At 59.6% G+C, this 12,105-nt stretch overlaps 2 protein-coding genes across 2 annotated transcripts in view; both read left to right on the plus strand.

The window, feature by feature from the left end:
* Window positions 1-2,078: 2,078 nt before the first annotated feature.
* On the plus strand, window positions 2,079-3,696 carry SLC18A3 (solute carrier family 18 member A3). Its single transcript, XM_038579222.1, has one exon. It carries the CDS (start codon window positions 2,079-2,081, stop codon window positions 3,669-3,671), a length of 1,593 nt encoding a protein of 530 aa, XP_038435150.1. The 3' UTR covers window positions 3,672-3,696.
* Window positions 3,697-3,888: 192 nt separating this feature from the next.
* The window catches only part of CHAT (choline O-acetyltransferase), a 52,771-nt gene continuing 44,554 nt past the window's right edge, over window positions 3,889-12,105 (plus strand). The window contains 9 exon segments of the mRNA XM_038579224.1: window positions 3,889-3,950; window positions 5,089-5,186; window positions 5,412-5,572; window positions 5,574-5,657; window positions 5,660-5,752; window positions 6,850-6,876; window positions 7,892-7,972; window positions 10,082-10,270; window positions 11,040-11,158. Of these exon segments, the coding sequence (XP_038435152.1) occupies window positions 3,889-3,950; window positions 5,089-5,186; window positions 5,412-5,572; window positions 5,574-5,657; window positions 5,660-5,752; window positions 6,850-6,876; window positions 7,892-7,972; window positions 10,082-10,270; window positions 11,040-11,158 (914 nt within the window).

Here is a 12,105-nt window from a genome sequence, read left to right on the forward strand (position 1 = left end):
AGAACACATTTTACAGACAACAACAAGCACTTCTATCACTCTTACTTTGTTATGTGCCAAGTACCCTAAGCACCAGTTACTCTTATTACATCATTTTACAAATAAGGACACTGGAGGACAAAGAGGTGAAGTAATTCCCTGGCACCCTAACTAGAAAGTGTCAGAGCTGGGAGCCGCCTCGGTCGTCTGTCTCTAAAGCCCAAGTCTGTATACTGCGTCACCCCTGCCTCGTTCTGGGTGGGAGCACACGTATAGAAAGAAGCTGGATTTATGCTAATTTACTTTTGAGACCAAAAGAATGGGAAAATTCTTTCTGACTCTGGAAAAGGCAAACTGTAATCTTAAAGACACAAGTCTCTCAATCTCCACTGCCTTTCTCCTGCCAGCCGGCCGACTGGGAACACAGGCTGGTTGTGCCATCCAGGGTCATTGTTCTTCGGGGGACACATTAGGCCCAGCTCACCGCCAGGGCAGCTCAGGCAGTGTGCAGAGAACGGGGTGTCTGGGCGGTGGGGGCCCTCTCGGAAGGTGAGCTTCCCTTGAGCCTCGGATCAGAGGAAAGCTGCCGGATCCTGCCGTGGGAGTGGGCGCGGCGCCCACTCGGGCTCTCTTACAACTGCGAGAGAGGACCCCGGCCACGTCACGCCCGGAGCCCACCGGAGACTTGGAGGCAGCTTTGTAGATTTAGGGGCAGGGGTCTGGGGAGGAGGGGGTGTGAATGGGGGCGGGGGCTCGCTGAAGCGGGTGGAGGGCTAGTTCCAGTGCCCAGAGCACCTGGAAGGAGTAACGGCGGGGTGGGGGTCAGGAGGAGGGCGAGGAGGAGAGGCGGAGCTGGGGGACCCGGACGGCTGAAGCTGAAAGGGGGAGGACCTGCCGAGAGAAGGTGGCGGAGCAGTACCGGAGCGGGGGCGGGGCCGGGCTGACATTTAGGGCCCTGGGGGGAGCGAGGCGACTTCTCCCCTCGGTCCCCAGAAGCTCGTAGTCAGGGATTCTCTGCCGTGACATTCTCCCGAAGGGCCGGTCTGTCGGAACCCGGCCCAGCAGTCTCTGCGTCTCCCCCTCCCTTCCTGGGGGTGAAGGGGCCAGGGGGTGGGGCCAGAGAAAGGGCTGGGGGATCCGTACCGGCCCCCCACCAAGCGCCGCCCCGCCATGCAGCTGCGAGAACAGATGGACGCAGCCACCGCTCACCTCGGGGGCTCTTTGCCCGCTGTGCGCGGAGATCCAGGCTGAGGCGGAGATCTGCAGCCCTCGGCGCCCTCCTCCAGCCGGGCGGGGGAGAGCGGCCGCTGCGCGACCCCTGGGGAGGGGGGCAGAGAGGGCGCCCCCCGCCCCCCGCCCCCCGGGTCCTAGAACTGGGCAGGGGCCGGGGAACAGACAGCCCGCTCCTAGCGCCGCGCATCCATCCTCTGGGGCTTGGCCAAGACCAAGGGGTCTTCTTACCAAGACCCTTCTCTAGGGTTCCCAGTCCCGGCGCCTCCGGGAAGGGGACCCCGGCCCGGCCGCGCCCCGCCCCCGGCCCCCGCCCCCCGGCCCCCGGCCCCCGCCCCGCCGACGTCGCATTAGCATGAGCGACGCAAGTGGCCCGGGCACCACTTGGGGGCCGAGACTCGCCGCGTCACAGCCCCGAGTGGAAAGGAAAGAAAGGAGGCGGCGGCGGAGGAGGCAAGAGCGCACGCGAGGGGAGGGAGGAGAGCGGCGGCGGGCGGCGGGCGGCGGCATCATGCCCCTCGGCCCGCGCGGGCGGCCCTGCAACGCCTCGGGGACGGCTCCCCGCGAGCCAGAGGCGCGGCGTGCTCGGTCGCTGGCCCCGGCCCCTCGGCTCGCCCGCCTTCCCTGAGCGCCCTGAGGCCAGCGGCGGCCGGTCCGGGCTCGGCTCGCAACAGCCGCGGCGTCTCGAGGGGCAGGGTCTTCGCCTTTCCCGGGACACAGGGCCATGAGCCCCGCAGCCACCTGAGACTCCGGGGGCGCCGCGCCGCGCGGACCGCGCCCGCGAACTTCCGTGCCCGGGTCTCTGCGCTGCAGGGCGCCCGCGCTCGGCCCGGCGAAGGCGTCCCGGGAAGAGCGGCGGAGCAGAGGCGATGGAACCCGCAGCGTCCGCGGGCCGGGGCCGGGGCCGGGGCCGGGGCCGGGGTCCCCTTCGAGCTGCCCGGGCGGCCGCCGTCAAGCTGTCCGAGGCGGCGGGCGCGGCGCTGCAGGATCCCCGGCGGCATCGGCGCCTGGTGCTGGTCATCGTGTGCGTGGCGCTGTTCCTGGACAACATGCTGTACATGGTCATCGTGCCCATCGTGCCCGACTACATTGCCGGCATGCAAAAGGCCCGCAGGCCCACCCCGGGCACCGAAGTGTCCACTCTGCAGCTGTCCACTCCGGCCAGCGTCAGCGCCAACAGGGGCAACACCTCAGAGTCCCCGACGGCGGCGACGGAGAATGAGGACGTGAAGATCGGGGTGCTGTTTGCCTCCAAGGCCATCCTGCAGCTGCTGGTGAACCCCCTGAGCGGACCCTTCATCGACCGGATGAGCTACGATGTGCCGCTGCTCATCGGCCTGGGGGTCCTGTTCGCTTCCACCTTGCTGTTCGCGTTCGCCGAGGACTACGCTACGCTCTTCGCTGCGCGCAGCTTGCAGGGCCTGGGCTCGGCCTTTGCGGATACGTCCGGCATTGCCATGATCGCCGACAAGTATCCCGAGGAGCCCGAGCGCAGTCGCGCGTTGGGCGTGGCTCTGGCCTTCATCAGCTTCGGCAGTCTAGTGGCGCCACCCTTCGGGGGCTTCCTCTACCAGTTCGCGGGCAAGCACACGCCCTTTCTGGTGCTGGCCGCTGTCTCGCTGCTCGACGCGCTTTTGCTGCTGGTGGTGGCCAAGCCCTTCTCCGCCGCGACGAGGGCGCGGGCCAACCTGCCGGTGGGCACACCCATCCACCACCTCATGCTGGACCCTTACATCGCGGTGGTGGCCGGGGCACTCACCACCTGCAACATCCCTCTTGCCTTCCTCGAACCTACCATCGCCACGTGGATGGAGCACACGATGGCGGCATCTGAATGGGAGACCGGCATGGCCTGGCTGCCAGCCTTTGTGCCGCACGTGCTAGGCGTCTACCTCACCGTGCGCCTGGCGGCGCGCTACCCGCACCTGCAGTGGCTGTATGGAGCACTCGGGCTGGCAGTGATCGGAGCCAGCTCCTGCGTGGTGCCTGCCTGCCGCTCCTTCGCTCCGCTAGTGGTCTCGCTCTGTGGCCTCTGCTTTGGCATTGCGCTCGTTGACACGGCACTGCTGCCCACCCTCGCCTTTCTCGTGGACGTGCGCCACGTCTCGGTCTACGGCAGCGTCTATGCCATCGCTGACATCTCCTATTCCGTGGCCTATGCGCTCGGGCCTATCGTGGCGGGCCACATAGTGCATTCGCTCGGTTTTGCGCAACTTAGCCTTGGCATGGGCCTGGCCAACCTGCTCTACGCGCCCGTCCTGCTGCTGCTGCGCAACGTGGGCCTCCTGAGGCGCTCCCGCTCGGAGCGCGACGTGCTGCTGGAGGAGCCACCGCAGGGTCTGTATGATGCTGTGCGCCTGCGTGAGCGCCCGGTGTCGGACCCGGACGGCGCACCCCGAAGCCCTTCGGGCCCCTTTGAGGAATGCGAGGACGTCTACAACAATTACTACACCCGCAGCTAGCAGCCCCGCTACTCCTCCAGGCCACCCCCCCACCCGCCCACCCGCCCACCTCTTGGGTCAAGGTGGCTTCAGGCTCAGGGCCGGCCCCTTCCAACGAGTATTCCACAGCCTCCACAGCCTCGCCCGTCTTGACTTCCTCGTCGGGGTCCCCCGTCTATGACCCTTTCTGTGTCACCCTCCCTCCCGTCCAGTGGGGCATAGAGCACAGAGGCATGCGATGCGATACTGGTCCTGCGGAGATAAAGAGGTGCGCGAGGCGCCACCTCGGGGCTCCTCTGTGTAGAACCGTGCGTCTGTCTGTCTTTCCTCCCATTTCTCTCAGTGCCAAGTTGGCGCCCTGCACCGCGGTGCTTCCGGCCCGAATCAATAAACTATATCTGTTCGAGACCGAGTCTCTTTACTGATGAGGGTGGGCGGCCGGGCACAGGGCCAGGGCAGAGGGGAGGGTGAGCTGGGTCTAGCCCTAACACAGGTCTGGGCCTGGCAAGCACGAGGGACGCCTGTGGCTCTTTTGCTACCTAGTAGAGGAGGTAGAAATAAAGCAAATCCAGCAAAGGCTCCCACCTTCGGACACCACTTCCTTTTAGCCCGCGACAGCCCCTCCCTCCCAGCCCCAACGCAGCGCCCCAGGGTGCCGCCCGGGGGAGCCTGAGGACCCGCTATCTCCGGGTGCGCTAGGCACCGCCCCTTGAGGACACTCCCTGTGTCAGTCACTGGGCTTTGAAGCGTCAGGGGTGGGCCTCCCTTTAGCGTGGCATCCTGCCGGGTCCAGGCTCGGTGAGGAGTAGGGGCCGACCTGTTCCTGGCAGAGGTCGATCTCTGTCATGTGTGTTTGTCAGAGAGCTAGGCTCTATCCTGCGAGGAGTGGGGGAGAGGTTGGTGTGTCTGCTATGACCTGGCTGTGCGGGTCTGAGTCGTAAGGGAAGAGGGTGCCAATGTGGGAGCTGGCGCCACCCCCTTTACCCCCACCCTTACCCCTGCCTTGGTGGAAGCATCTGGCCAAGGCTGTCAGAAGTCTCCCCACCTTGAGTGCTGGTCTCTGGAGCTGCAGGCCCCGGTTTGCAGGCCACTCCCAGTCCTGGAGTCTGCGGCCTGATTGAAGGCCGAGGAGCCCTACAATTCTGGCATGGAGAGGCAGCAGAGTTGGGGTACACCTATGTATTAATCAATGCCTCTGAGAGTCCTCACTACTGGTGTGTGCACATCTGTCCTCTGATCGCGTGTTGGGCTGGGTGTGTGTTTGGGCAGGGTCTGTCTTTGTGGGTCTGTCTGTGTGTGTTGCTGTGTAAGGATCTTTATCTGGGGTGGGGGTGGGGGAGGAGTGCTTTGTCTGGGAGGACTGTATGCCTCTGGCTGCGTGTCTGTAAGCATCCCCAGGTCTGTATCTCCACTCCTCCCCACCCCCTCCTCCCCATAGTGCCAGCAAGGAAGGAGGACCTCCAGTGATCAACAAACAGAATGATGATGATGATGATGATGATGATGATGATGATTATCATTTTGAAAGGATTTGTAGTATGATTTGAGCCTGGCCTAGACGGCGGGGAGGGGACAGATTTCCCCAGACCCAACCCTTCCCCCAGGATGGTGCGGCCGCAGCCGGGGCTAGGATAATGGAGTTGGGAGAGCACAGGGACTGGGGAAGGCTGGGCAGGGGGCAATGAGCACGGGCCGGGCAATGTTCTGCACCCCGTTTTCCTGCCTGGATTCCGCTGCCTTGACACAAACTCGTTCGGGGAGCCGTCCGAGCCGGGGCAGGGGGCCTGGAGGTGGGATCGCCGCAGGCGGCGGGGGTGGGGGCGAGGACGGAGGAGCGGGAGAAACGGGGTGGGGCTGAGGGAGGGAAGAAAAAGAGACGGGAGGGAGGAGGAACAGGACGCAGGAGAAGGCAGGCGCGGCCGGTCCGCTGGCATCCAGTGGGGAGGCCGCGGGGACGGCGACGTCGGAGGCTCGACCGCGGACCGAGGCCCCCACCCCCGGACTGCTGACGCGCCCCTGGATCCCTTCCGGCCGACACTCCCGCGCCCAGTCTTGCCTGGTGCCCGGGTACGGTGGCCAACGCGGCGGAACCGGGAGCACAGGTGAGAGGGGCTGGGCGGGAGAGCGCCGCGCCGGGAGCGGAGCGCGGGGAGCCGAGGGCGGTGGAGGAGGGCTCCGTCCAGGGAAGGCGCCGGGGCCCGGAGGCCCCAGGATCCGCGGCATTTGCCGAGGGCTGAACCCAAGTGGCCGTCGGGGAAGCGCCGGGAGATTGTGGGATTCCGCGGCTCTGGCGCTTCCCCACGGATTGTGGAGGCAGAAGGACCGGGAGCAGGACCGGGAGCAGGACGGCGAGAAGTTCGGGGGAAAGGGCTTGGAGAGGCTTGGTCATCATGCTCCGCGCCTCCACGTGCGTGTCCTCACTTCTCTATTCTGGATCCCCATCTGCTAAATGCCAAGGTCTGCATTTTGTGTGCCCAGTCAGGGCGTCTGCAGGCCTCACCGGGACCCCTCTGATTTGCGGGTACGCACCCGACTGGCGCGGAGGTGGGAGGTGGGGAGCAGCCTCAGGTGGCAAGTGTGAGCTAGGTCCCAGGGAGTCCCTACATGGTGCCTGTGTTGAGGAGGCCGAGCTCCGATTGGGCCTCAAGTTCAGAGGAGAGACCCCCCCCCCCCACCCCCTTCCCGGCAGCCTTGGGAAGCTAGGCTGGTGGCAGCATGGATTGGAGGGCATCAGAGGCAAAAAGATACGCATACATATCCGCATTCACCGCCTAATTCCTGGCCCTGGGGTGGGGGGGGGGGAAGCAGCCCCCTGCCCAGCAGGGACCAGGCCCTCCCATTTGGTCCCCAGGAAGCCATAGTGCTCCAACCTCACACCTCTCCAAGATATGGGGTGTCCAGTCACACTAGGACCTTTACCAACTTGACCTTGCCCTCACTGACCTTTCCAAATTCTACAGCCCTGCTGTGGACCCTAACTTGTATACCACTGTTTCCATTTTGCTGGGTGTAGGGGCAATGACAATGCTGTTCAGCAGGTCTGGGGACCACCTAGTGCACAGCATCCTGGCATGGAGTTCATGTAGGTTCTATATTCTCTGCTAGTACTGCCAGGCAGCCCCAGGCTTCTCCATTCCTGAGCCTGATTCATCATCTTTCTGGAAGCTCTGTCCTTGGGTCAGCTGCGCCTAGAGCCTAGCCCCCACCTGGGCTATGCTTGCCTGGGGTGGGGGTGGGGGATAAAATGGACTAAACATCAGCTTTAGGCTCTTGGGAGAGAATAGGGGATGGATGAGTAGAAATCATGAGTGTGTCACTCTGAGGCTCTGCTTTGGGAATATGCTGAGGGTAGAGGGTAGTCTTAAATAGGCCTTTGCCCCTCTTGTCTTGGGTCACTTCTACTGCAAATAAAAAAATTAATCCATTTCTCTCCAGGCTGAGTCAGGTGACCCCTAGAGTCCTGGACTGCCCAGCTGCCCTGTAGCATCTCCTCAGTGTTCCCATGCCACCTTCACTAGGGGCCTGCAAACCAGAGATTGCCTAAGTCACAGTCCATCCAGCAGGCCCCAGGGACCTCCACCACAACCCCTGTCTTGGCCACAGGCCAGGCTCCCGGTCAGCCCAGAGAGCCTCCTGGAGCCCACAGCCTCAGAGGACATGTATTCATTTACCCGTGCATTCATGCAAGCATGCGGTCCCTCAATTCAGCTGCCCAACACTGATCCTACTCCATGCTAGTCACTGGCTAGGTCCCAGAGGTGAAGCCCTGAACACAACAGGAGAAGCTCGCAGTCTAGTAGGAGAGATCTTAATCAGCAAAACATGTATCTGTTGAGTCCTAGGCAGGAACAAAGCAAGTGCTCTGCCAATGACCCCTTTATGATTTGGAGTGAGCAAGCCCAACAGGCTCCTTCCCATTCTGGCCTAGGGTGGTCAGTTGAGTCTGGGTGACAGTCTTATGGAATAGGTATCAGCTAAAGACTTGCTTTAGACCCCACTCTAACTTCTTTGGGGACTCGGAAAGGACACGTGGTTAGGGAGGCTGGTCTGGAGGTTGGGAGATTGGGACCTGCAGTGAGGTCCTGTGTGATTGGGGCCCATGTCTAGCTCTGGCTTCCTTACAGGGTAGGGGTGGAGGGTTAGACTATGGAAGGTAAAAGGGTCCATGACAACTCTATGTGGCTATTGTACTGATGTCTCCCTGCTTCTTGGTCCTCAGGTCTGCACCTCTGCTTCCCCAGCCAGGAGTCACCAAGATGCCTATACTGGAAAAAGCTCCCCATAAGACAGCAACAAAAACTCCCAGCAGTGAGGAGGAGCCTGTGAGTGACTTTTAGATTCCTGTCTCTCATCCCTGCCCTCCCCACTTACATACCCCTGCTTCCAGAATAGTCCTGTATGGGACTGGCCTCAGCACTTGCCTGGCCACTAGCCCTGTCCTCTCTTGGGCATGAAGCCCAGGCTGCAGTCTTGCCCTGAGCCTGCTGAGGATCCTGGGAGAGCCTGGAGGGCCTAGGAGTGGCTTCAGGCAATGTTGAAGAAATGCTAATAGCCACATCCTTATTCCTAAGGCCAGGAAGAGCCCCTGACCTGGGCTAGATACTCTTCTCCCTAGGCTTTTCCTTTCCCCAGGTTTCACTTCCAAAGGCTTTGATTCTGGTGGAGTTGTTAGGGTAAGACTGAACTCTCTAAGCCTTGTCACATCCCAGCCTCAGCTGCTGGCTCAGTCCTGGAGCCTTAGGCACCATCTTCCCCACTGGCCTAAGACACTGCCACTCTCCTTAGGTAGGCATCCTCCTTCCCCACCTTCTTAAGCGATGGAGCAGCACATCTGATCTCCAGATTGTTGAAGCATCGGCCCCTCTGCTACATTTGTCTTCTTGCCACCTCTTTACCCGGGGCTTCATTTGAAACCCTAATCAGAATTTTTTGGATTCTCCCCATGAAATTGCTCACCATGTTGCCCTGACTTTTACAGCTCACGAACGTGTCTGTTGTTGAGTCTGGTCCATGGCATGCCCTTTCCTTGAGAGCAGGCGTTCTCTCTCCATTGTCCCTAAGTACAGTCCAGGGCTTGGTTCACATGAAGTGCCTGTGAAATGTGTACTGACCTGAGACCCTAGGGTCCAAAGATTCTCAGTACATGTCCCTGTCTCCAGCCCCAGGCCTCGGCTAGAAGCCCAGGAGAATCTAGAGAGAAGCCCCATGGGACTGAGATGTATGAGCCAAGATTTCCTGCCTCATTCCATTTTACCCATCACTGATTCCCTATGACTGAGCCCCAGAACACTATCAGAGCCCTGAGGAAAGGTACCCTGTCTCTAGCACAGACTCCAGACAGGCCTGCTGACACTCTTGGCAAGGCCACCATCTGGGCTGTGCTTGCCCACTCCCCCACCACACAGACCCCCAGACCCCAAGAGAAGGAAAAGGGAAACAGAATGGCTGGTTGGGGGGCCTGAACCTGGCTTTCTTGAAGTGGACTAAACAACCTAGAATGCTGCCCAGACCACCCTCATCCTTGAGCATTCGCTGGGGCAGGAGCAGCCCATAACTGGCAATGACCTCTCCCTTCCTCCCCCTAGGGCAGTGAGCCCTAAAGACAAGATCGGGGAGGCAAGGACTCCCATTCTTTCATCAGCACAGGCTCCCATACTGGTCCCTGTCTGCTCAGGGCTGCTGCAGCAGGAGCCAAGCAGAGGCAAGCATTCAATGGGTCCCTTTACTCCACAGCCTGGCCCCACCACCCCAAGGAGAAAAACCCCTGAAAGAAGGTGGCCCCTACCACCAATTTTGTAAACTTGAATCTGTAATATGAAAAGTTGTGGTTTCTGACTGTGACTAGCTCAGTGAGGAAGAAGGAAAAGGAGGAGATGTAAAAGAGCCAGTCTCTCCTTGAGTATAACACCCTTTGTGTCCAGAGATAAACTAGCTTCTGAAGCCCCAGCTGGGAACAATTCCTAAATTAACAGTGACCAACAGCCAATATCAAGACCTATTCTTTGTGGTTTAAAAGCATTTTCATATAGGATCTCTTTGATCCTATGAGAAGTAGAGGCTATTAACACCCATTTTACAAGGGAGGAAACTGAGGCACAGAAGGGAGGTGGTTTGCTTAAGATCACGCAGCTTGTCAGCATCAGGGTCAGTGCATGAACTCAGTACAAACATCAAGGTCTTCTCCTCTACACTTTATCCCCTCTTGGGGGCAGGGCTAAGGTACCAGAAAAAATGACAGGAGCTTCTTAAAGTCAGAATTCTGCTGAGCTGAGCCCTGGAAATAGGCGAGACTCAAGATAGGGAACAAGGATGGGGACTGATGGAGACACCAACTGGAGACCAACTTGGGGACAGGCATGGTCTAATGCCCACTGATGGGCCCCACATAAGAACAGGCATAGAAAGTGCCTATGAACTTTCTCTTCCAGAAGTTGCCAAAACTTCCAGTGCCCCCACTGCAGCAGACCCTGGCCACTTATCTGCGATGCATGCAGCACCTAGTACCTGAGGAGCAGTTCAGGAGGAGCCAGGCCATCGTGCAGCAGTTTGGGGCCCCTGGTGGCCTTGGTGAGACCCTACAGCAGAAGCTCCTGGAACGACAGGAGAAGACTGCCAATTGGGTAAGAGTTATTGAGAGGGGCAGACTGCAGGGAGCTGGCAAGGGTGCAGTGCAGACAAGGGACCCACAGGGTGGGGGACAGGGAGTAGACTTAAAGACAGGGATTTGGATGAAGGGCAGGTAAGCAACAAAGATGGGACAGATTGGGGGAGAGGGAAGAGAAGAGAAACAAGGGTATTGCAAGGGGCAAAAATGAGGGACAGACAGGATGGGGACCAAGAAGGGACAGATGGGAATAGAGTTGAAGTGATGGAGAGAGACAGGGTATAGAGGTGGAAGACAATGGGGGTCAGGGATGGGGGAATGGATAGGAGAGCGTAAGAGATAGAAATGGGGCAACAAGGTAAGACAAGGGACAGAGATGGAGACAGACGGGGGACAGAGATGGGACAGCAGAAGATGGGGATTAGCTCAGGGAAGCAAAGAAGAGGGCAAAGCAGGAATAGAGCACACGTAGGATGGGCAGGGGACAGGGATGAAGTACCAAACACCCAGAATAGGAAACTAGGATGGAAGAGAGAAATGGCATGGGGCAAAGATGAAGGTCAGTCATGGTGGACCAGAGAGCACACAGTTCCCCTAGCACATACCTGGGGCACAGTGTGTGTTTGTAGAGCGAATGAATGAGGTGTATGATCCAACAAAGTGTCCCAGTTGTCTCGTGGGGCTGCCAGGATGGGACTGGCACTCTTCACAGGCAAAGTGATCTTGTTCAGAGGGGTGTGTATGACCGCTGGGAGTAATGGCACCCCTCTCATTCTCCCCAACAGGTGTCTGAATACTGGCTGAATGACATGTATCTCAATAACCGCCTGGCCCTGCCTGTAAACTCCAGCCCAGCAGTGATCTTTGCCCGGCAGCACTTCCAAGATACAAGTGACCAGCTAAGGTGAGGCCACCATGCTCCTAGGTTCACAGCTTGAGAGTCTGCCTGGGGCCTAGCCCCAGCACCAGGAAGAAAAGATCGAGGCTTGTGCCTTGGCTGAGCTTTCTAAGGCCAAATGCCCCTGAGACAGAGGCTGTCCAGGCTGTGGTCCAGGAAATAGGTTAGATGAGGTTGCTATGTGAGTGACAAACACCCAGTCTTCCTCAGAACATATTTATTTGGGGTGGGGTGGGCACTAGAGGAGGTCATGGGCTCCCAGGTGTTCCCATGGCATTCTCCACCTGGCTGAGGCTCTGGAAGGAGGTGTGTATCCTCTGACCCCACCAATACTTGAGGCTCGGACTTGTCCCTTGGATGCACTGCCCCAGGCTGTCTGAGACGACCTCTGCTGTGCCCCCACCAGCCCACAGCTCTCAACAGAGGCTCCAAGGGGGTGGAAATGGTTCTTTCCTGCCAGCTGCCGCCACCAGAGCCTCTGCCATCTGCTGCAATTTCAGGGCTCACTGAGCCACTGGAATGGCCTCTGGGCCCACTGATGTTGACTGGGGGGCTGCGGGGGAGCAGGAGGGGCGATGAACATATACACAGGGATGTGGCAGGGAGGAAGGGTCTTCCTACAGTGGTCTCGCAGATCCAAACCCAATGGCACAGCACAGGGACAGCTCAGAGAAGAAAAGAAAAACAAAAACAAACAAAAGAGGAGGGGCCTACATTGGCCTATGAGCAGGACTCAGCTGTGCCAGGAAAACCCTCATCCCCTCCTTCCTCATGGGGACTAGCCCAACCCAGCTGCTGGTCAGACAGCCTGCAGCCTGGACCTCCCGTGGGCAAAAGGAAGTGTGCAGATAGATGGATGAACAGCTTCTGAAAACAATTGTCAAGCTGCATCCAAGGGGTCAGGGTCATCATCCATGGACAGTTAAGATGACACAGTCCTATGGCACAGTCCT

This window comes from Canis lupus, chromosome 28, assembly GCF_011100685.1.
Source record: "Canis lupus familiaris isolate Mischka breed German Shepherd chromosome 28, alternate assembly UU_Cfam_GSD_1.0, whole genome shotgun sequence".
NCBI classification, from domain to species: Eukaryota; Metazoa; Chordata; class Mammalia; order Carnivora; family Canidae; genus Canis; species Canis lupus.

Coding starts and splice junctions, on each gene's coding strand:
- SLC18A3 (XM_038579222.1), top strand. CDS start 2,079: ATGGAACCCGCAGCGTCCGCGGGCCGGGGCCGGGGCCGGGGCCGGGGC.